This window comes from Acanthochromis polyacanthus, chromosome 8 (genome assembly GCF_021347895.1).
Source record: "Acanthochromis polyacanthus isolate Apoly-LR-REF ecotype Palm Island chromosome 8, KAUST_Apoly_ChrSc, whole genome shotgun sequence".
Taxonomy (NCBI): domain Eukaryota; kingdom Metazoa; phylum Chordata; class Actinopteri; family Pomacentridae; genus Acanthochromis; species Acanthochromis polyacanthus.
In genome coordinates this window covers 36,521,984-36,546,375 of record NC_067120.1, presented here as the reverse complement: position 1 = coordinate 36,546,375, position 24,392 = coordinate 36,521,984, and the positions used below count along the sequence as shown (strand labels likewise).

General features: G+C 40.6%; 1 protein-coding gene across 4 annotated transcripts in view; it reads left to right on the top strand.

Moving 5' to 3' along the window:
- The window catches only part of ckap5 (cytoskeleton associated protein 5), a 53,287-nt gene extending 29,319 nt beyond the window's left edge, over nt 1–23,968 (top strand). Inside the window, exons 19-45 of one of the 4 annotated variants that reach the window (XM_022215490.2) lie at nt 951–1,134; nt 1,236–1,378; nt 2,098–2,272; nt 2,468–2,581; nt 4,937–5,065; nt 5,157–5,351; nt 5,441–5,564; nt 6,267–6,349; nt 7,920–8,030; nt 9,624–9,746; nt 11,118–11,267; nt 11,343–11,546; nt 11,629–11,764; nt 13,505–13,698; nt 13,781–13,953; nt 15,471–15,494; nt 17,149–17,322; nt 17,402–17,522; nt 17,701–17,880; nt 17,970–18,157; nt 18,541–18,616; nt 18,715–18,903; nt 19,119–19,256; nt 19,614–19,697; nt 19,802–19,961; nt 20,125–20,243; nt 21,903–23,968. In XM_022215490.2, coding sequence (XP_022071182.2) covers nt 951–1,134; nt 1,236–1,378; nt 2,098–2,272; nt 2,468–2,581; nt 4,937–5,065; nt 5,157–5,351; nt 5,441–5,564; nt 6,267–6,349; nt 7,920–8,030; nt 9,624–9,746; nt 11,118–11,267; nt 11,343–11,546; nt 11,629–11,764; nt 13,505–13,698; nt 13,781–13,953; nt 15,471–15,494; nt 17,149–17,322; nt 17,402–17,522; nt 17,701–17,880; nt 17,970–18,157; nt 18,541–18,616; nt 18,715–18,903; nt 19,119–19,256; nt 19,614–19,697; nt 19,802–19,961; nt 20,125–20,243; nt 21,903–22,169 — 3,958 coding nt within the window. In that variant the 3' untranslated portion in view covers nt 22,170–23,968. The remainder of the gene's footprint in view (nt 1–950; nt 1,135–1,235; nt 1,379–2,097; nt 2,273–2,467; nt 2,582–4,936; nt 5,066–5,156; nt 5,352–5,440; nt 5,565–6,266; nt 6,350–7,919; nt 8,031–9,623; nt 9,747–11,117; nt 11,268–11,342; nt 11,547–11,628; nt 11,765–13,504; nt 13,699–13,780; nt 13,954–15,470; nt 15,495–17,148; nt 17,323–17,401; nt 17,523–17,700; nt 17,881–17,969; nt 18,158–18,540; nt 18,617–18,714; nt 18,904–19,118; nt 19,257–19,613; nt 19,698–19,801; nt 19,962–20,124; nt 20,244–21,902) is intronic. The other 3 variants (XM_022215491.2, XM_022215495.2, XM_022215492.2) reach the window with 3 other exon arrangements.
- Nucleotides 23,969–24,392: the final 424 nt, after the last annotated feature.

The window sequence follows — 24,392 nt, the reverse complement described above, 5'->3', positions numbered from 1 at the left end:
GACTTTATTTTAATTAGAAAACAACAGTTATAAACGTATAATTTCATATATTTATAGCTGACAAGCTGTTAGATATTGTGAAAGCTGCATTTGTGTAACAAAGACTTGGAAGCAAGCTGTAGATGCTGGCCTCCACACACCAGAGGGCGCTGCTGTAGAGAAAATCATTTGGCTGAAGAAAAAGACTGTTTAGTGTCCCGCTACATAGAACGTCAAATGTAGTATGCTAAAAGGACCAGAATATCGTGTTATGTCCAGTTTGAAGCCAGCATGCTTTTCTGACCCACAAGCTTCTTCAGTGTCGCATATTTCATGTTTCACGCGACTATAAACAAGTTTGAGGTGTAGAGGTCACTCAAACAGACAGCATTTCATTTTACCCTACATGATTAAAGTTTAAAGTGCAATATTATATGTAAGTAGTTTGTCAGAGTTGTATTCATACTGCATGAAATGGTTTGTATGCGGTCTGTACGCTGCCATGCAGAAGTTTGGGGTCATCCAGACAATTCCATGTTTTCCATGAAAACTCCCACTTTTATCCATGTGCTAACATAACTGCACAAGGGTTTTCTAACCATCAATGAGCCTTTCAACAGCATTAGCTAACACAATGTAGCATTAGAACACAGGAGTGATGGTTGCTGGAAATGTTCCTCTGTACCCCTATGGAGATATTCCATTAAAAATCAGCTGTTTCCTGATAGAATAGTCATTTACCACATTAACAATGTCTAAACTGGATTTATGACTCATTTAATGCTGTCTTTATTGAAAAAAGATGCTTTTTTTTTCGAAAATAAGGACATTTCTAAGTGACCCCAAACCTTTGAACGGCAGTGTATGTCTTTAAAAAGGACCGCTGTAGTAGTTGTTAGTCTGCGCTTTGAAATGCAGCCTAAACCTGCTGCAGCAGTTTAAAAGCTTCTGTAACCCTCTGACCTGTGCAGGATCAACGTGAAGGGTTTCATCAACAACGTGAAGACGGCTCTGGGGGCGACCAACCCGGCGGTCCGGACGGCAGCCATCACCCTGCTGGGAGTCATGTACCTCTACATGGGAGCTCCTCTGAGGATGTTCTTCGAGGACGAGAAGCCGGCGCTGCTCGCTCAGATCGACGCAGAGTTTGAGAAGGTACAGACTGCCGTAAACCTCTCAATCTTCTCACCACTGGGTCTTCTCAACATGTGCAGGTAAAATAAGAAACTTTTTTTTTTTTTCTTTTATTCAAACAGATGCAGGGTCAGTCTCCACCAGCTCCAATCAGATCCACCAAGAAGTCATCAGCAGCAGAAGAGGACGGTGATGACGGAGAGGAGCAGGATGAAGATGGCGGAGGACAGGACATCATGGACCTGCTGCCCCGAACAGATGTCGGGTAACCAAACACACTCGGGTCTACAAATGCTTTGATTCCAGGTTCCTCATGAGAAACCATGGATAGATGGTAGTCTGACTCACCAGATCATTTCAGTTGACATTCTGCGATCTGTTTCCATTTCCTTCACCACAGGAAACCAACAACCTCTAAGCACACTGAAAATTTCACAGTTTGCACAGGGATTGGATCTTGCAGTCAGGCAACGCTGCTGGTTTTACCGTGGAACAAATGTTTTAATTACAGTTCTTGTCTCCTCGCATGCAAATATCCCACCAAAATAACTACAACGTCAGTTTTCTGAGGGAACACCAAACCCACGTCCTTCTCTTACTGTCGCTAAAGAGTGCTGTGACTGCTTTTAAGAAGTACAAACAGGAAACTTATGAAAAGGTTAAACTTAAAAACCTCTTCTAAATGAGTTGAAGGCAGTGCAATTTTGCAGCAGCTGATGAGAGATGGTACAAAGAATATAATTTCCTCAATATGCAAACTTTCTCCTTACAGTTTTCACACTAAACATTGATGAACATAAAGGTATCTTCTGTTATCTTACTAATATCAGCCTCAACAAACCCTGAAACGTCGCACTGGGGCATTTCCAGATCGTACAGCATTTATTTAAGCTGACCAACTTTGTTTTTCTGTTTAAAAATAAGTGAGGAAGATACTTATTTACGCTGACGACTTTTAATATCTCCTTCCCTCTCCTCTCCTAGCGACAAGATCACCTCCGACCTGGTGTCTAAGATCGAGGACAAGAACTGGAAGATCAGGAAGGAAGGTCTGGATGAAGTGGTCGGCATCATCTCAGAGGCCAAATTCATCACGCCGAACATCGGAGAGCTTCCTCTAGCCCTGAAAGGACGACTCAACGACTCCAACAAGATCCTGGTGAGTTCTGCTGCTGCTGACTGTTGAAGAGCAATGACTTACACCAACCTGGCAAAATATGAGGCACTAGCTGTCTTATTAAACGTGTTTATAACATATTGGTGCTTTTAGTCGACCAAAGTTGGAGAAACATTGGAGTTGAGAGCTGCTTCTTACAACAAGAAGATCTAATATTGTTTGTTTTGTGGCCTCCAGGTGCAGCAGACTCTGACTATTCTGCAGCAGCTGGCGACAGCGATGGGACCTGGACTGAAGCAGCACGTTAAAGCTTTAGGAATCCCCGTTATCACTGTTCTGGGAGACAGCAAGGTATTTACATCAGCAACACAAATCTATGCAAACTGTGCTTCTTCATTTATCAGAGCACATATTAACATTAAAAGCAGCCTTTCATTTCTGCTGAATGATTCCAAAATTCACAAGGGACTGCAGATGGAAATTAGCTTAAAGCTAACTCTGGTACAATGCGTCAAATGGAAACATTTATGTTTAATATTGTACATGGTCCCTTTGTAGATAAACTGATTTATAAAAAAAAAAGTAGATTTCATGAAGTTATGGGTAAGAAATTGAGTTTTTGTAGAAAGAAATACTGGAAAAAAGATTCATCAGAGCCAAATATACTAGAAACACCAGCTGGTGAAGAAACGGAGAGCATAAAATGTAGTTTATATCCATATATTCAGCAGTTTGCATCCATTTATTATCACCGTCTGAACCCCAAAACCTGCTCAAAATGATGCTGCTCATCAGCCAGAATCTGTAGAAGAAGAAAAAAAGCAATCGGTCCTTGAATCTATCATGTTTGATGTGTGGTTCTGTGGGGAAAATAAAAATAAATCGAGGCGTAAAATTTCTCCAAAATCACTTTATTCTGCGTGTTGCATTTCAAATGCTACATTTTCATTAGATTCTATTGATAAATAATTAAGTTCTCTGGTCCTTGATGCAACCTTCAAGTCACATGACCAAAACTGAGAGTTTTCAGGTTGAACTGCAGACAGTGTTTCCACAGAGAATGAGAGGAAAATCAAAGCTACTGGATGAATAAAATAAAAGCAGCATGGCTCTGAAACGGTGAACAGAGGAGCAAGATGATGGAAGATGCATTCAGCATGGAGAAACATCTTTATACAGAGGATGGTGGTTTTAGTAACTAGTTGAATATCTACAGTATGTTGAGCCATTATTTGGTTTATCTTATAATAACTGTCATGCTGCACAGAAGACATTATTTCTTCATTCTCTCTCCTTCATAGTTGTTCTGTTTAAAGAGAGGTTCAGGACTTCAGATAGTAGTGAAAAAATTAACCTACAATGAGTGAAAATGAGATGAGGAAAAGAGTCTGCTGCCCATTTCACAAATTTCATCCTTGTAGGCCTTTTGTTGGTTTTTACTAGATGCATGTCTTTTAAACACCAAATTAACAATCATAAATCAGCGTTTCCTTCATCTTTGGCACATTTCTGTTTGTGTTTAAGATGCAAAACACATTTTTAGTTTATTTTAGAGAAACTAAATCTTTAAATTAGACTAAATGTGAGTCTAGAGACCAGAAGCGGACAGATGTGAATATTTGTTCTTGGATTTCTTTAACTTATAATTTCTGTCATTCTGCACAGATTCTTCGTTCTCTCTTCTTCTTCATTCTGTTTCCATAGAGGCACAGGCCGTTGTGTTGCAGTGAAAGATGAGTCGATAGCGAAGAAAAATGTGACGGGAACAAATAAAGCCCAGAAACTCACCGGATTTTTGTTATCAGCCGTCACAGATGCAGGAAAATGAACTGATAAGAAACATTAAGAACCATCGACATGATTCAAAGAACTTGATATGACGACATGTGAAGAAAACTAATGAGACCCTCCAGAAAAACGCGATTATGCGATCGCATGAATTCCCACATTAATCACCAAAATGCCGCTGATTGTGCGGGGGTCAATTATTTCCCAAAAGGCCGCATAATTGCAAGAATCTCTTATTTCCACGAAAAAAAAGAGAAATATGCGGGTCCCGCTTGATTTCACAATTTCCGCATAAAATGAGAAAACTATAACTGATATAAATGGAGTTGTGAGTTTTTATGTGACGCCCGGCCTGACGTCATCAGTTCACGCATTCACACACACACTAGAAGCACGAGCTGATGCGGCGCTCGGAGACGAAAAACAAGAATGGCGAATGCTCAAAGATCACATTTACCTACGAATATTTCAGCCAGAGACCGGGCAAAACAGTACCCAGATTTACTGCACCAAAGTGGGGGGAAACTTTTTTTCACCCCGTACAACATCGTTCTGGAGCACCGAAGAAAATCAGCCGTGTTGCAGCACTTCTCCATGACGAAGCACAGCAAAAGGTTTGCTGAACATAAAGGACTCAAACAGCAACTTAGTGGTAGCCCAGTAACAGGATGTAGGAGAAGAATCACCTTTTTTTTTTCTCAGTTCTTATTTCGCATCTTTTTGCATATTTCACAACTATTCACATACTTTGCAACTTTCCGCAATTTCCCTGCATAAAATGGCATAAAAACCCCGCATATTTATTCGCATAATCAAGGATTTTAGCCCATGTTTTTCCCAAGGGTCTAACTAATGACACAGATGTGAGAAGAACGAACCGTGTGGATTTGACGAAAGTGTGTTTTTGTCTTTCTGCAGCCGAATGTGAGGACGGCGGCCATGGCGACGCTGCAGGCCTGGGTGGAGCAGACGGGGATGAAGGAGTGGCTGGAGGGGGAGGATCTGTCTGAGGAGCTGAAGAGGGAGAATCCATTCCTGAGACAGGAGGTGAGCGTCGACTTTTAACTGTCCGGTTCAGGGAGATAAAATTCGGATTGAAGTGTTCCTGAGCTGAATCACAACGTCTCTTCGTCTGCAGTTGCTGGGCTGGTTGGCGGAGAAGCTGCCCACCCTGAGGACCGTCCCCGGGGATCTGATGCTGTGCATCCCTCACCTCTACGCCTGTCTGGAGGACCGCAACGGAGACGTGAGGAAGAAGGCTCAGGACGCTCTGCCCACCTTCATGATGCACCTGGGCTACGACAAGATGAACAAGGCCACCGGGAAGCTCAAAGTACTGAAGCTAACGGAGCGTTTCAGCGTTTAGGCAGCAGGCAGCAGCGGTTTTTCATTCACGTCTTCTGTCCTCTCGTCTCCCTCCAGCCTTCATCCAAGGACCAGGTAGTGGGCATGTTGGAGAAGGCCAGAGCGGTGATGCCGGCCAAACCTGCAGCGCCGGCCAAAGCAGGAGGGAAAGGATCCACAGAGACGAGCAGATCTGCTTCAGGTGTGTGAATGTTAATGATGAAGGGGAGAATTATGAGGCGGTAGAGGAGGATACAGCTGGTGGAGAGCAGAAATGTAGGACGCCGTGAACATTGCTGGAAAATACATTCAGCATGGAGAAACCGCTTTCTACAGATGATGAGCAGAGGAGAGAGAAAAGGTCTGTAGAGGCTGGAAACATGGAAATAGTTACATATCGATAGAATGTGGAGACAAAACCACCACAAAGAGATGCAAAATTACATAAATAAGATACAAAAAATAAGACAGAAATCAACACAAATGGACAAAAAATGTGCAAAAAGAAGAAACAAAGCAGCAAAAACTAGATGCAAAATGACACAAACAAGATGCAAAACAAGAAATAAGAACACAAATGAGATACAAGGACACAAAACTGAGATGAGACTGAAGTGAAACTCAAACCTACTGGATCAATAAAATAAATGCAGCGTAGGACGCCGTGAACACTGACCAGTTTTAGTGCCTTTTTTGGCTCCCTGTAGAGCTAAATGTCTTTCTAAATTGGCTCAAAACAATTGCATAAATGACTGGAAACAGTCTGGAAATTTGGGTTTGAAAATATTTCAAAAAATGTCCAAATTGAACAAAATGCCTCCAGGCTTGTTTAAAATTCAGAATCTGTCCAGTCAGTGTTTGATCAGTAACAGGAGATAATCTGCCGTCCGTCTGTCCTCTGCAGCCTCCAGATCTCAGCCAGCCGGCGACGACAGCGACAGTAAACCAGAAGTGAAGAAAGTCAGAGGAGGAGCAGCGGCTAAGAAGGTACGACTGTCTGCTTCTGTTTTTGTGTTTTTAATGAACACACTGGGCTGCCCCCGAACCGTAGTTTTAACAGTCTATAATTCCCACCTTTTTCCCACCTCTCAGGTGAAAATAGAGGTTGATCGATGTGTTTTTTTTCTTCTTCTCAGGGCCAATAATATCAAATATTTGGAACTGGTAAACATTTGCAGCACAAGTGAAAATCATGGTGTCTAAATTTAGGAAGGTTTTAGTCGTTTTTTTTGTCACCTTCAGTTGAATTTTCAGAGCAATAAGAGAATAGAAGAGCAAAATGTTAATTTACATGTCGACTGTAAAAACAAAAAACAGACCAAAGCTGGATCCAAAATCTGTTTGTTTTTTCCTTTGCAACACATCACAGCACAATAAAATCATTTAATTGTATTTAACCCTCGTGTCGTCCTGCGGGTCAAATTGACCCGTTTTAAAGTTTGAAAATGTGGGAATAGAACAAACATATCTTCATAATGAAACTTCTGATTTTTAATATTTTTGGGAAAATATTTTTTGGTGGGGGGAAAAAAGAAATGTTTAAAATGTTTCTTTAAGAACATTCACATAAAAATCAACCAAAATCCAGCGAATTTCGCTGGATTTTGGTTGATTTTTATGTGAATGTTCTTAAAGAAAATATTAGAAATTTTACTGATATATATGTAATTATTTTTAGATATTTTTAGATTTTTTTTTGAAGATTTTTACTCCTTTTAAAAAAATATTTACAAGCATTTACTTGCTAAATTTGGGGGATTTTTTTTAAAATACAACTTTTAAGGGAAACTTTTAAGGAATTATTGTAATTTTCTTCCTGAAGATTTTACAAATTTTGGGAATTTTTTTGCTGATTTTTTTTTTTGTTATTATTATTATTTTTTTCAGACAAGGAAACAATATTTTTCGGTGCCCGTAAATGAAGACAACAGGAGGGTTAAATCAGCTTAAAATGTCACTATTTTACAGATATCTTTTTTTCACAGTTTTTATAGTAAAGTCAAAATAACTTAATTGCCACCTTGCTGCCACATTTTCAATGTTTGTTTGTTTTTTTTTTTTTAAATTTTGTTTGTTTATTTTGGTTTATACAGATATATATTTTTACGGTACACTGCAGTCATTTGTTTTCCATGAATCTGGTCCTTTTCAATTAGAATTATCTGAGTCCAATCAGTGATACTGGACTGATGTTTTTAAGCATTGTCTTTTAGTAGGGCTGCTCTGCTGCTCACAGAAACAGACATTTTTATGTATATTTGCTGCCTAAAATTAGATTTGTTTTAATAGCTAGACTCAGAGTGTGAGCAGACTGGATTTCTCTCTCCTATCATTTAATAATAAATGAAGAAAACTTATTTATATTTGTGTGCAAATCCAGTTTATACCCTCCAGAGTGTGTAGTTTCCAGCTTTTAGACTCCTAGATAGAAGCTCCGATCATTCTTCTGTTCACCATTTTGTCCCGTTAGTTCATTTCCCGTTGTTTTCTGTTCTGTCCACCCTCTAGTCTTTGTGTCATTTCATGAAGTGTAAACGTGGTTTCTTTACTCACCCAGCCTCCCTCCCCTCCCGAGGAACCCGTCCCTCCCCCTCCCTCCAAGGACAAGGACTGTAACGGTAGCAAAAAGCCGCCCGGCAAAGGGAAGGCTGCTGCCGGCGGTCAGCAGGTAGATGTGAACAGGTGTCCTCCAGGTGAAGCTCAGCCCAGCAGGTCTCTAAAGAGCTGGGCTGAGTTTCTCTGCGGACGCCGTCAGCTTGGACAGATGTTAACCTCTGTCCGACCTCTCTCCACCGCCTCGGCTCAGTCTAATTCTGTCTCTCTAAGCACTAATACTATTAAATATACAGCTGTGTGATCTAATATATACGTGAAACAACACACTGAGATGAGATTAACCGAAGCAAAAACACTTTTCTGTGCAATAGAATAATAGAAGAGCAACATATTAATTAAAAAACACCCAAAACTTTACATATCACAGTAAAATTAAACCATTTTACTGAATTCACATCAGCTTAAATTATCACATTTTACAAATATTTGCCTTCTTTTCTCCACAGTTTTTAGAGTTTTTAAGGTTTTTTTGTCCACCCTGCTGCCAGATTTTCCGTGTCATACTGTAACACTTTAAGAAACTGGGATCACATGAAGGTTTTAGGTCTCCACTGCATGGATTTTGCATTTCTGCACCGTCTGTTTTGTGCGTTTTAACCCATTTAACGCCTCCCTTGCCTGCTGTTTCCACCGTCTGTCGCTCACAAGAACCTTTTCTGTCCCAATCAGACGAGTCATTCCAGCTCAGATCGTCACATTTTTAGGGCAAATTCTTCTCAAACCGTCTCTGATTTGCCTGAAATTAGTATAGCTTACGTTTAGGCAATTTTATAAAGATAATTGTCAGATTTTAGCTTTAATATTGAACGCTTTAGAAGAGAAATTTCTTTTAAAGTTGCTCATTGAACATTGAAATTTGAGGCAGTTTGAGCAACAATGTCTCAGGAACACTTAGATAAAATCCAGATTTTTTTTATTTTTTATTTTTCTTATAATGTCATTGATTCAGAACCTGTAATTTTAGCTGAGTAGATCAGATGATCTCTGATTTATGGAGGAGTTTGAATAGGGGAAAGTTAATTAAAGCCATCCTGAAAGTTCTATCTTTGAGCTCACTAACAAAAAAATGTGTAATGCAGAAGTTAGCCGGTGATATTTTCTGAACTATATGCAGCTGCACATCCTAATAATCCAAAACGGAGTATTTGTTGTTTGTTTATTTCTTTATTTGATAGGGATGGTGCACATTAATGAATGTTTATTTCGGCAGCGATAGATGTAAATATGCTGGACTATAGCACCAATGCTAATTTACATCCACAGTTCCTAGGCAAATAAAAAAACAAAAACGTGACAATGAAATATAGGACAATAGGTCACAATTAAAGGACATTACAAAAAAGTTAACGGTTAATGGTCAATTGATGTGAAATATTTGGCTGCAAATATTTAAAAAGTAAGTTACTTTCATTAAACTTGAATACCTGATTGAGTAAGTTGTACCACAAAAGCAAAAAAATATCAGTAAATAGCCTGATCCAACTTCAGAAACTATCTTTAACCATCCGTACTTTGTGGTAAAGTTTTAAGCAAATCAGAGACAGTGGAGCAGAAAGCTGCAGATGATCTGAGGTGGAATAACTCAATAAAAAGATTAAACATCCACAGACAGAAACCGGTTGTCCTGTCGTCTCCTTCCTCTCAGGGTCCAGCTGGTAAGAAACCTGCAGCTAAAGGCCTGAAGGATGACGAAGATAAGTCCGGACCCATCTTCACCCTCATCCCCAACGCCAAGGAACAGAGGATCAAGGAGGAGAAGCAGCTGAAGGTACACGAGAGAATGAAAAATGGGTCGTCTACATGGTGTCTGCTGCTGCTTTCTGAGTTTAAGAGAGAGTTGAATTCTTCGCAAAATGAACAGACGTCTCAGAGTGAAGGATTAGTCTATAAAAAATACTTTTGTGGTCATTGTTCTGGTCAGATACTGGTGTATAACCAGCCTATAGATCAAAACACTTCATATAAAAACAGAATTCTGTTTGATTTCATGAGAAATTTAAGAAAATTGAGTTTAATGCTTTAAGTGCTTTGAAGGCTTTTAAACATTTCTAGAAGCCTTACTAATTGATTTATGTGCTTATAAGTCCAAAACTGTCCTATTTGATGAAAATCTGAAGCCATCAAATGTTTAATGGGTTTATTTGCAAAAAAAAAAAGACTGCTGTTGATTAATTTTCTGTCAGTTAAACACAATTTTGTAATTTTATAAGGACTTAATATTTTTAAATTTATTAATCTGCTGATGTTTGTGTTCTCAACTACAACTTCCAGATATGTCACAATAGGATTCTGTATTATAACAGTTTGTGTTGCTGGTTACTAAATAATAATGCTGTAGAATTTTTTTTTTTAACTTTTTTTAATCGTATTTTATTTTTTATTTCAGTTGTGTTAAGGAAACTTGCAAAATGAGAATTCATTACTGTGGGTAGCCACTGTGTTTCTGCTGTGTACGTGACAATAAAGTTCTTGAATCTTTACGATCTGAACCAGAGTGGGCTAATACCTATGCTAATGGCTAATGGCTAATGGCTAAGTCTGGAAAACCGTCTATAAAACAGACAAAAAACCATAAAGAGAGTCTGGAAAACACTAGCTAATAATAAAGCTTTAAGATCTTTACACTAGTGGGGGAAAAAAATATGCTAATGGCTAGCAGCTAAGTCTGGGAAGCCGTCTACAAAACAGACAAAAAAACATAGTCTGGAAAACACTAACTAATAAAGCTGTAAGATCTTTACGCTGGTGGGGAAAAAACCTATGCTTAATGGCTAGCAGCTAAGTCTGTAAAGCCGTCCATAAAATGGGCAAAAACCCATAAAGAGTCTGAAAAACACTAGCTAACAATGCTTTAAGATCTGGACACTGGTGGGCAAAAAGCTATGTTAACAGCTAGTAGCCAAGTCTGGAAAGCTGCCTATAAAACAGACAAAAAAAACAAGAGTCTGAAAAACGCTCAATTAAAGTGCTTTAGGATCTTTACCTGAGTGGGCAATTAAGATGACAGAACAGAGAAATATCCAGAGAATAGAGAAGAAGTGCAGACATAACTTTGAGTACCAACAACAGGCTCTGAAAAACCCGTATCAGCCGATCCCTCCTATAGACTAACGTTAAAATGAAACTGTTTGTGTCATAGATCCTAAAGTGGAACTTCATCACTCCTCGGGACGAATACGTGGAGCAGCTGAAAACTCAGATGTCGACCTGCTTTGCCAAGTGGCTTCAGGACGAACTGTTTCACTTCGACTTCCAGAGACACGTGAAGGCCATCGGGGTGATGATCGAGGTCGGTGTTTGTTTCTCTGCAGCGCTGTGGGATTGTCTTATACCGGTTTTATTAGTAATAAGCTGTGTCTAACAGAGGTTGGAGAGCGAGAGCGACGCCACCATCGGCTGCCTGGACCTGATCCTGAAGTGGTTCACGCTGCGCTTCTTCGACACCAACACCACGGTGCTGATGAAGGTCCTGGAGTATCTGAAGCTGCTGTTCGCCATGTTGAGCCGGGAGAACTACCACCTGACGGAGTACGAGGCCAACTCCTTCGTCCCCTACCTCATTCTGAAGGTGAGCGCCGTCTGAAGAGTCAAAACAAGCCGCTGGAAACGCTCCTTTTTCTGTTTTCATGCTCAGTTTTTCTCCTCCGTAGGTGGGGGAATCGAAAGATGTGGTTCGTAAAGACGTCCGGGCCATCCTGGGCATGTTGTGTAAAGTTTACCCAGCGTCTAAGGTCTTCCCTTTCCTCATGGAGGGAACCAAGTCCAAGAACTCCAAACAGAGAGCTGGTAGGTCTCAACACCAACTTCCATCAAAAAAGGGGTGGTATTTACCCCTTTGATGCACAACATGGGTGACCCATGTTGTGCATCAAAGGGGTAACTCCGGTATTTCAATCACAAATCATCACATTTCTGTTTTTGCTGTGCAATTTGTAGAACCTGCTCAATGAGAATAACTTTATCTTTCTCTTTTTTGACAAATTAATTCGTATTTTTATGTTGTTGTTTTTTGTATGTTTGTGACATTCAGCTACACGTGGACAGAAAATATCACTAGTTGACTTCTGCTGTAATCAGATTATTTGATCCACTTGTCCAATATTACAGATTCTGAATCAATGACATGATGAGAAATAACTAAAATATTTCAAAAATAGTTTCTGAAATATTGTTGTTCTTACAACCTCAAACTTTTATGAAAAAACTTGCTGAAAGAGGGCTGACATACTTTATTAAGTATCATGGAAAGCACTTGATGTATGAAGCTAAAGTTTTATATATGCCATTTTAAATACCCATAGTTTGATTTTAAAAAAAAAACAAAAGTCAGAAATGTTCAACCAAAAAGCACCTGATGATTTGAGATGGAAAAACCCAACACTGATGTCATGTCTTTAACATCTTATGAGCAGGATTTTTATTTTATTTTGAATGAGACTAGAATAAAGGGGTTTAAATGAAATATCACAATTTAAAGCTTAGATTTTCCTGATAGAACTGCAGTTTACATCATCACATGGTTGAAAATTAGACAATTCTTCCTGTTTTTACAGTTTGTGGCTTTGATAAATGCCGTAATTTTGGTGTTCAGGAAAATGTCCTTTTCAAACCTGGTTTTACACTTAACAGGGTTAAATATTAATTAAGTTAATCTGTCTTACAGATGTTTGCCTTTTTTCATTTTTATAGTTTTTAACAGAACTATTTTTGTCACCTTGCTGTCAGCTTTTCAGTGTAATATTCACGCCGGGATCACATGAAGGTTTCAGGTCTCCACTGCATGAATTTTACATTTCTGTCTGCATATTTTAACGCCTCCTTTATCTGCTGTTTCCACTGTCTGTCACTCTCAAGAACCTCTTCTGTCCTAATCAAAAAGGTCATTCCATCTCAAATCGTCACATTTTTAGAACAAATTCTACTCAGACCGTCTCTGATTTACCTAAAATTAGTATAGCCTACATTTAGGCTGTTTTTATAAAGGTGTTGGTCAAATTTTGACTTGAATGTCGAACACTTTGAGATAAATTTGTTTTAAAAACTGCACGTCAACGCTTTTCCTGCGCATTTTTTTGCATATTTAATTGTATGCTGTTTGAATGATAATATCTCAGGAACTATTACAGATAAAAATGTGAAATTTTTACTTTTATTTCTCATCATGTCATTGATTAAGCCTCTGTAATATTGGACCGGTAGATCAGATAATCTCTGACGATGGCTGAATTAAATTAGGGGAGAGAAAATGAAAGCCATCCTGAAAAGTTCCATCTTTGAGCTCATTAACAAAAAACTGATGATGCAGAAATCAGCTAGGTTAAGGCAAATAGTTCTTATTTTGAAATGTTTGGGTTTAAATTTTTATCATGAAAAATTAGTCAACGAGTATATTCTATCAGGTTTTTTTTTTTTGGTTGTTTTGCATATTTTTGATGAAACTGACACTGTGCTGTTTTGGTGTTTTATTCCACTCTAAGTGTCTGTTGGAGGATAAATCTTCTAACAGCGTCTCCTCTGTTTCCTCAGAGTGTCTGGAGGAGTTGGGTTGTTTGATAGAAGGTTACGGGATGAACGTTTGCCAGCCGACTCCGGCTAAATCCCTGAAGGAGATCGCCGTCCACATCGGCGACAGAGACACGTCTGTCCGCAACGCCGCCCTCAACACCGTGGTGGCTGTTTATAACGTCTGTGGGGATCAGGTCTACAAACTCATAGGAAACGTGAGTGGAAATGGAGCCAGTGCTTGAAAATCTCACCTTAAACCCTGCCCTGCTCGCTCTTACGTCCGTCTTTCCTCTCCAGCTGTCTGAGAAGGACATGAGCATGCTGGAGGAGAGGATCAAGCGTTCGGCCAAGAAGACTCCGGCCGCCCCGCCCAAGCAGAGCGCCCCCGAGAGGTCTCAGAGGGAACATCCAACGAACCCCAACGCCACCTTCCTCCGCAAGCCGGCGCAGGAAGATCCCAACAAGCTCAAGTAGGTCCAAGCTAACTTTATCTGAGCGGAAACCAGCCAAAGATCTGTAACAAAACCCAACGCATGAGTGAATACATTCATCTCCCAATCATTTTATATCAAAATTTAGTAGTAAATTCCATATTAAAAGTATAATTTGTTACAAAAACAACAAATTAAAAATGTTTATGTGCATAATGGATTGTAGAGACATTTAGGCAGTGACTGGCTTTCTAAACAGCCTTCTGCCAGTTACTAACTCATGCTACAGTGCCTTATAGTGGAAAAACTATTAACATTTTCTTTGTTCATGGTACAATAATGGGAGGAACTGCAGCGATTAGTCCACTAGTTGTCAACTGTTAAATTAATCACCAACTATTTTAATGATTGCATACAGTGGTCCCTCATCTATTGTTACGTTCCAGAACCCTGAAGTAGCGACCTTATGTTTATTTTATTGTTTATATACATTTTAAGGCTTTATAAACCCTCCTCACGCTCTGATAAACACTTCCTATGCTCTTAAACACTTTCTACACTCTTAAACCTACGTAATTTTGTAGTTTTCTGCGACGGCAAACATTTTCCTCTGGTGCTTGGGTTCGATGCCGGAAGCCTTAGAAGGCGCAGAGCGTTTGATCGACATCATAGGGCTTGAAATAAATTCAATTTCTCTTTGAGAAGTTCACAAAAACGTGACACCGCAGAGCAACACTATGCGCAACGATCAGACGTCGATTTGAATTGGACGAGGCCAGATGCTGAACGCTACGCATTTTATTTTCATTTAATATTCTTTTAATGTTTTAATTCTCTTTTGTGTATATAATTTTCAACTTTTTAGGCTGGAAAATGCTTATTTTACCACAAAAATATAAAATAATAAATGTGTAAAAACCTGTATACCTCAAAATCCCGCGATACAAAATTAGATATATATGATTTTAAAAAGGGGAGTAAAAGCATTTAAGCAAACAATTATTTAAGCAAGATGGCTGTTTCTGCTGTTATATTCTGATGATTTTGCACTTGTCTTAATGGACATTGCATTAATTTTATATTTACAGTTTGCAGAATTTTAGTGTCGAAGTTTTTGACAAAAATAGGTTGCAAACAATGAACACATTTGTTTTGTTTGTATTAAAAACATACAAAACCTTAAATTTTGTGTGCCGCTACGCCCTAAATCAAACCGTATAAACAAGGTCGAAGGACTTTCTGTCAGTTTTTAGATTTAAGCGTGTTTTTAACGTGTTGAACCCCGTCTCTTCCAGCTGTTCTTCATGAGCATGTCAACCATTCTGCCTCCTCTTTTTTCTCTGTGCTGTGATTGGTCAGATCCACGCCATACTTCTGTTCGCTCGCCACTAATCTGTCCTTCTCTTCGTTTGGTCCCGTTTGAATCTCTGCATGCCGGGTTGATCTCACAGCGTTTTGATCTGTGAAACCAACCTGTGTCTCTTAACCCTTCATCTTTCTTCCTGTGTGATTTCCTCCTCCTTTCTCTGCTCGGCCTGCCTTCCTTTCCGGAGCAGAATAATGTATCGCACGTATAGGATGTGAGTACCAACTCCTCCTCCTCGTCTTCCTCCTCCTCTTTTCTACGTGTTTTCATTGTAAGAAATCCTCTCTGAATGCTTTCTAACACCTCTCGAGGCTAAGAAAAGTCGTGACATTTGAGTTTTAGTCGTGCTTCTTCAGTGAGATGGTAGGTAAAGCACTGGACTAATGTTCAAAATGTCACTTTTTAAGCATTCTTCCATCACCCCTCTGTCTCACCTGTGTCTGTTTAACACCTGAGAATGAGATGAACCGTTTTCTGCTTGGTCTGCCAGCTACACATACACAGAACTACTTTATTTTTTCATAAAAATCCACAGAACACCATTAGATATCGAAGGACGTAGACTCGATTTTGATGCATCTGATCAAACTTATTGCATAAATATCACGGTTAGGCTCCTTTCATGCCAGATTGGGCCAGTTTTACCCTTAATTATGAGATGAAAATTGATTTATTGATAGTTTATTGAGCTGTGAGACATTTTTCAGAAAGATACTGCACCAAGTGAGAGGAAAAGGTGAATGTAAAAAAACAGAAAATGGCAGCGATTTGGCAACTTTTCAACAGTTGCAGCAGAATTATTTAAGTTAGACACCTCAGTTGCCACAGTTCAGTCCCTTTCAGACATGCACTGCATCTGAAAAGGACTTTAGAAACACAAAGAAACGCATTTCTCGTCCTCCGCATTTTCTTGTTGAACGTACAACCAAATGAATGGATTAAATTACGCCGCTGCTGCTCAGCTAATGGCTTTTAATTAGCATGTAGCTGCTAACGTAGCTTCAGATGCTACTCAACCTTCAGCATCGCTAACAATGCCACAAGTTTGTTTACTCTCTCTTGTCTGTTTTTAGTGTAACTGATGTCTGTGAAGTAATTTTACCATATTTTAGGACTAGTTTAAGTATTTTTAGGATAGTTTGATTCGTGTTTGTGTCGTTTCTGTGAGAATTTGTGGCTACAAAAGTCGCTATTTCATAGTTTCAGTGATTATATCATTCTGTTCAAGCCGATTTGAAGGATTGTCACCGTTTGATGTTGTCAGAATTAAAATAAATGTCCTTGTTTGTCGTTTTAAAAGTCCACACAACCTAGAATTTTCCCAGTGAATCCCAAACTCGTGCAGCTTACTCAACATTTTGCTGCAGAAGTAGTTAAAGAAGCTAAAGTCTGCAGAGTTTGAGTGTTTATTCGTCATTAATGTGGTAAAGAATCTGAGGTTTTGTGTTTTTTGTACTCTACTCGTCCTTGCAGATTTTTCCCTCCTTTTCCAAAGGATATGAACGCCTCATGTTGTTTTCAGATCAGTGCTCATCAGCTGCAGTTCGGACGGTCAAACAGAAAATTTATCGACCGAGTTGTTCACACACTTCAAATCCTCATTAGTGAACGTTTTTGAAGTAGTTTTAAGCTAATTAAAGTTGGACAATGATGTTTTTATAAGTCCAAAAAAGCACATGTTCCAACTAAAGTCAGATATTTCATTCTTCTTATGACCGACACACACATCATCATGAGGATCGCCACTTTTACCGTCACTGATTCTTAAACTATTAACTTAAAGCACGTGTCAGTCGGGACTGCAGCTGAGCGGCGCTGATCGATAAGACACCGGACTAAACGTACCATCCTGTCTGCTCCTTATCCAGCCAAGCCCGGCAGAACGCTCAGCACAGCGAGTCGTCCCATCCGTCCATCCCCAAGGAGTTCCAGTTGGACCTGGACATGATCGAGATGGACCAGAGCCGAGTTTGCGAGCTGCCCGACCTCGTTCAGCACAAACTGGACGAGCTGCTGGAGCCCATCATGATCCCCGAACCCAAGTAAGCACGCCGAGATGACAAATAAGCAGAAATGAGTGTTTGCCGTGGTTAATGTTACTTTGTGGTTTTGTGTTTGAAGGATGCGCTCCGTCTCTCCGCACTTTGACGACCTCCACAACAGCACGGCTTCCACCATCAACTTCGTCATCTCTCAGGTGGCGAGCGGCGACATCAACACCAGCATACAGGCGCTGGCACAGGTACAGCAAACGGCTTAGAAATGCCATGTAGTGTTATATGGCTGACTGAGCAAAAAGAGTTTCTTTTGAAGTAAAGTAATTTCTGATCTGCTGTCTTAGCTTCAGTTGGTTTCCCTCCATCAATATAATTTGTAGTTTTTGGTAATGAATTAACGTCTGTGTGGTTTGTCCTCCTCAGATCGACGAGGTGTTACGGCAAGAAGACAAAGCTGAAGTGATGTCTGGACACATCGACCAGTTCCTCATCGCCACCATCATGCAGCTGAGACTCACCTACAGCACTCACATGGCCGACGACCGGCTGGATAAGAAGGACATCGTCAAACTGTACAGCTGCATCATTGGGAACATGCTGTCGGTGAGTCGCCGGTCGGACTCCAGCGAAGAACGTCAGGTTAGTTTCAGGGTGAACAGAAGCTGAACAAGCACCATTTTGTCTGTTTCCAGCTCTTCTCTATGGAGTCTCTGGCCAGAGAGGCGTCGATGGGCGTCCTGAAGGATCTGATGCACGGTCTGATGACGCTGCTGCTGGACGGCAGAATGGAGGACATCGAGGACGGAACGCAGGTCATCAGGTCCGTTAACCTGCTGGTCATCCGAGTCCTGGAGAACTCAGACCAGACCAACATGATCAGGTCAGTTCATGGTCACCCTAAGATGGTTTCTGATTTGTAAATCTAGTTAATGCAGCTTTTGATTTAACACTGTGCATCAGAACTCTCCAACGGGTTTGAAAGCTAATTGTTCTTAAATAATCACCATAATTACTCTGCAAAGGAATGCAGTGGACTTATGTGACGATTGTTCTTTTGTCTGTTAGTCAGTTTTTGAGTCATGTTGGGAACAGATTTAGATGAAAAGTCAGAAATGACATAAGGACCAACTGATTAGATTGTGGCAGTGGTGCAGCTTATAGTCTGGAATCATGAACTTGTTTTTCCTGAGCGATATCTGGCCCGCCCCGATGAATTCCTTTAGGATTAATAAAGCTTTCTCTTTTCTTTCCTCACTTCTGCAGCGCTCTGCTGGTTTTACTTCAGGACACTTTGATCTCCACAGCCGGATCTCCGATGGTCTCTGAGCTGGTCATGAAGGTAAACAGACCTGATGCTGATTGTGAAGCTGTTGTTTCCACCGTAGAACCTGATTATTACGGTGTTTGTAAGCCATCTGTCCGTCTGTGTTCGTTCAGTGTCTCTGGAGGATGATCCGCTTCCTCCCAGAAACCATCAACAACATCAACCTGGACCGGATCCTGCTGGACGTCCACAACTTCATGAAGGTTTTCCCCAAAGAGAAACTCAAGCAGCTGAAGAGCGACGTCCCTCACAGGACCCTGAAGACCCTGTTACACACACTGTGCAAGCTGACCGGGGCAAAGGTATGACATGAAGTTAAATTCTCTGGTTCACAGGGGATCTACGAGCTAAAATGTTGCCTCTTCTTCACCCACTGAACTCTGTTCCTCCAACAACTATCCTTAAATTTGACTTTCTAGATGCTTGAATATCTTTTCTGACACCAAACTGTAGCGCCTCGTTATGAATAAATAAGTACTTCCTGTTGACTGGTTTTGTTGTGTTTTTCGATGAACAGATCCTGGATCACCTGTCGATGATCGAGAACCGCAACGAGTCAGAGTTGGAGGCTCATCTGAGACGCTCCGTCAAACCCTCTGGAAACCTGTCGGGATACAAGAGCGACCGAGGAAACGAGAAGGGCGGACTGCGCTCGGTTAGAAACGCACAATAAATACACAAAACCACGCGGAAACGCACATTTCAGCAGCTGTATGATTGTTTTTAAGAATTTTAGATCAGTCTGTTTCGTTTATTGGGACACGAAGACTAATTTGAAGCTGGAGTTCACTTAATGAACTCATGAGTTTTTACATGAAGTAAACCTCAAGTAGGATTTTATGCTGATGTTTTTGTTTGGTCTTTGGGAGAAAATGTTGCAGAAACTTTGAGCTTGGGTGTCAGAACATATTTTTGCAAAATAGCTAATACTGAGTGTTTCTGTCTAGAATGACTGGAGGTAAATTTGCCTTAGAATTCTGATGAGAGATGTGTTTTTTTGTGTGTGTTTTAGGACGATCGAATGTCGAAGGCAAAAGTCAGCGACATTTTGTCCGAGATCTTCAAGAAGATCGGATCCAAGGAGAACACTAAAGAGGTCCGTTAGCTTCACTGTTTCATTTGACACTTTAAAATGTTTACCTATAGTTGTATTTTAACTGAGAGCCTGGAAAACATGAGTTTCTGTGACTTCCTTCTCAGGGTCTGACGGAGTTGTACGAGTACAAACAGAAATACTCAGACGCCGACTTGGAGCCTTTCCTCAAAAACACGTCGCAGTTCTTCCAGAGCTACGTGGAGCGAGGACTTCGTATGATCGAGTCCGAGAGGGAGGGAAAAGCTCGGATCCAGACCTCAGCAGGTACAGCTAAAGCCTGTACAGGTATTCCTCAGTTTGATTGACGTGAAACGACGATTTCGTGTGAACGAGAGGCAGAAACGGAGAGGAAAATGTTGTTAAACGTCTGTATTGTTGTAGATAAAGCACCAGTCAGGGTTGTGTTTTAACTTGTGTGTGTCTGCAGTGATTCCTCAACACGGCGTCGACTCCAGTCTGAGCAGCAACGAGGAGCTGAAACCGGCCGTTTACTACGAGAGACTGAAGATCCTGAGACAGAGACAAGGACTAGAAAACACCTCCAGGGTTAGTTTACACACAAAATCAGCTTTTCTGTTCCACATGTTTTGTTCTTTAGACTCTGAGCTTCAAAACATTCTAACAGAATAGGAAGCCTTTAGATGAATAGATTAAACACTTTAAGAAGTTTCCCGTTGACAAAAAAGTCATTGATTGTTTCATCTACTTGTAGAATATTACTGATTCTTAATCCTTGACATGATGGTGCATATATGAATGGCAGTGAAGAATTTGTTTTTATCTTGATAGTTTCTGAGATGTTGTTGCTCAAACAGCCTAGAACTTCAATCTGAGAATAAACCTGCTGAACGTGGGTTGACGGGCAGTTTTAAAATAAAAATTAAAAAAATCTTGTAAAGTATGTGATATATTAGCTTAAATTTCACAGATAGGACTTTTAACTTTCATAATTCAGGATTAAGAAATTCCAAGCAAATCAAAGATGGTTGAGCAGAAGGAACGTGATGATTTGAGATGGGAGAACTTAAGATGATGCAGAAATTTAGAAAAAGCCCAAAAACATCAACATGTACACCAATCAGGTGTAACCTTATGACCACCTGCCTAGTATTATTTTGGTCAAAAATGCTCTGAAACATTGGGTCTGGATCAGAGGACATCTCAGGATCTCCTACAGGGTCTGGTACCAGTGGGGCCTCATGGAATTAAACTTGCCTTTGTTCCACTGCATCTTGTTGATGCTTGATCAAGATGGGGTCTAGGAAGTTTGGTGATCAAATTAACATCTTGGGTGATTGTCATGTTTCCCAAGATGTTCTTGATTGGTTCATATTTTTGCGATATGGTGGGGTGTATTTTTCTGCAGTGAGTGACATATTTATTCGTATATACGCCAGTCAGACACAGGCATCATGACCATCTGCCTAATATTGTGTTGGTCCCCCTTATGTGGTCAAAAATGCTCTGAACCATTGGGTCTTGACCAGAGGACCTCTCAGGATGTCCTATGGGGTCTGGAACCAGGACGTTGGCAGTGGATCCTTTGGGTGCTTGATCAGAAAGAGGTCTAGGAAGTTTGGAGGTCAACTCAACGTTTTGGGCAGTTGTCATGTTCCCCAAGATGTTCCTGATTGATCTTTTTACGATGTGTAGGGATGTGTTTTCCTTCAGGGGGTAGACCAGTGATATTTAGGTTTTCCATTGCATGAAGGAGTGTGTTTGTTCTGGGACGTTTATTTTGATGTCTAAGTCTCATCAACACGGACGCCAAAATCCAAGGTTTTCCAGCAGAATGTTGTTTCTTAAATGAATCCAGAGAGAATGTTCAGAACTCTGTTCATTTTACTGAACATTAAACGCTGCAGCTACAGAGGAACACTCCAACGTGGCTTTCAGGAACTCATACTTTTTGCCAGGCGGTTACTTCCTGTTCACCACAAAATAAAAGCACATGAAACGCATGCACTTCCTGTTATCGCATTCATAGAATAAAAGCATCTCTTTCACTGTATTAAACATATGAATGAATGAATCTTTTAACTGTATAAATGTGTGAATTTAGCATTTAAACTAAAAGAATTCACAGCTCAGAACACCAGTGTTACCCCACTTCACCTCTCAGTAGTTTTGATGTTGTGGCTGATTGTTGTATGTAGATGTTTGGTGTCTAAAAGAATCTAACGTCTCCTCTTCTTGGTCCACCAGCAGCAGGGAGTCGGAGGAAGCGACGACGAGCCTCAGCAGCGACCGGCCATCTCTTCGCTGCTGTCGTCGAAGCCGTCGGTGGCGTCGTCCACCGACATGCTGCACAGCAAACTGTCGCAGCTCAAAGAGTCGCGGGAGCTCTACCAGCAGGAGCACAACGCCCGCTCCCACTCACCCAGCCACGGTCACACCCGCTCAGCCTCGCCGGCCGCCAACCTGGACGACCTGAAGAAGCGTCTGGAGAGAATAAAGAGCAACCGGCAGTGAGGCGGCTTCGTCACGTCGCCGAGCCCGCGGAGTCCAGCTGCTAGTAGGAAACACGGCATCACCTTTTCAACTCACTTTCTATCCATGTTCCGACAGAGACGGACCCTCGGATCTGACTCCACCCACTGTGCCTGTTCGTTAGTAGAAATCAAACGCACCCAGAAACCATCCGAGTGTTTTTAGCTGCGATTAAACTTCCATCCCCTCCCGCCTTCTCTGTACACTGTATCATATTAAAAAAAAACAACAAAAAAAGAACGGTGAAACTGCCGCCTCCTCCTTCTTCGTCTGTACATATTAAACAGCCGCTCCTCGCAGGAAGAATAACAGGAAATGTTTTACTTCCTGTTGGTGAAGAACAGATTTGTAGCTGTGAGTGCCCCCTAGTGGTCGTACACCGTCATAGTAACTCATAGCTCTGTGGTTTCAGCTCACCGGTGCCATCTAGTGGTTAAATTCACCCAACAGAAGCTCTCAGCAGGTCGCTAACTCCTAATTTTTAATGTAAATCCAGCTATTGGGGCTCGTTTTTCACCTCCGAACTGAAAGAGTAAAGCAAAAATCACTTTAATCAGCGTATCAGGTTTATTTAAGTAGGAGTTATTGCTATAATCAGCTGGAACGTAGACAGATAAATGGATAGGAAGCTGCTGGCCTTATCGTCCCTACAGGTTTGATGGTGAATCTCATTTTATTTGGTGTTTTTACAAGAAAATCGTGTTAAATTTAACTTCCTGACAGAGTAGCAGCGTGAAACTAAACTGCAGCACTTAGTTTTATCAAATGCATTTACTCAGTCCTGTCAGATTCTGTATCTGGGTTCTTCTCTGGTGTTTTTGTGGCCTTTTAGTCAGTGTCAGTGGTTTTCAGTTGATCGCTTTGGTGGCAGGAAAAGCAGAAGTGTGTCAAAATACGACATTGATCGCTGGTTTAGTTTTAGGAGTCCGTTTTCTATTAATCTGCAGGTTACTTTCTTGGTTAGTTGTATGTTTGTGCTGGTTAACACATCAGAAAACTCTGAAGAATCTCCTGGAAAGCAAAAATACAGCTCAAATTATCCACACCAGATGAAGACAAACGGCAATTTTTTTCATTTTGAAAGCCGGTAATTCAAATTTAGGGTTTTGGTTGCATGGATCACTCCATAAATTTCACTTCCGCCACTGTGGCATGACGTAAAACACAGAATTTACCTGCACTTGTGCTTTTCCTGTCGCTAAATTCGAGCCTCGTTCGATTTTAAGAGGATTTTTCCCTCGCAGCCAAACTGAAATGTCGTTGGTGTCGGTTTGGGTGGCACGTAGTTTGAAAAAGCTTTTATTTTGAAGGAGAGGAAGTGTGGCGGCGGAGCGGCGTGGGTCGACGTCGGGCTGTAAATACTGTACGTAACCATTAACGCGTCCCTCCACCTATTTAACGGCAGCCTTGGATCAGGACTGCAGAGCCAAGATGGCCGCTGCTGAGCCAACATGGCGGCTGCAGAGCCAAGATGGCCGCTGCAGAGTCGACATGGCCTCTGTGGCGTTGGTAGAGCATGGCATGTTTTTATTTTCTGGTGTAAATAAAGTTTGCATTAATAAATCTGCTGTTTTAATTCTGAGTCTTTAATTTTTCTCATGTTGATGAGGATGATGAAGACGGCGTCACTCGTCTGTTCTGTAGCCGAATGTGGAGTAAATAAATAACATTGTTTTTGTATTTAATTCTGTAGTCTCACACGTTGCTCTCCTTGTATAATCCATGGTGGAAAACGGCAATAAAGTCTTGTTTTGTTTTTGTTTGTTTTTTTAACAATCCAAGTCTGGCTCTGAGATTTTGTTCTGGAAATGTTTATTAATTGTTTGATTAATCATTTTGTCAGGAAGATGTTCTTTAAAACAACTTAAGGTGACGTCTTTAAGTGTGTTTGGCTCCAAAAAAAGCAAATGTTTTGGTAGTTTTACCCACATAGGTGCAGATAAATGTTCTCATAGTCGCAAGTTCATTAAGTTTTTTTTCAGGTCTTTAAATCTTCAATATTCCATTTTCAGTTCTTCTTGACTGCCTTAGTCCACATTCTGCACATTTTAAGGTTTCTAATTTTATTTAATTAACCAACAATGAACAAATGTGTGTGCAGCATGGTCAAAAATGAATAAAGTGAGATATAAAATGACTAAAATTAAGTATAAAAAGACTAAACCTGAAAAAAAAATTATGCATATCGGGACCAAAAAAGAGCAG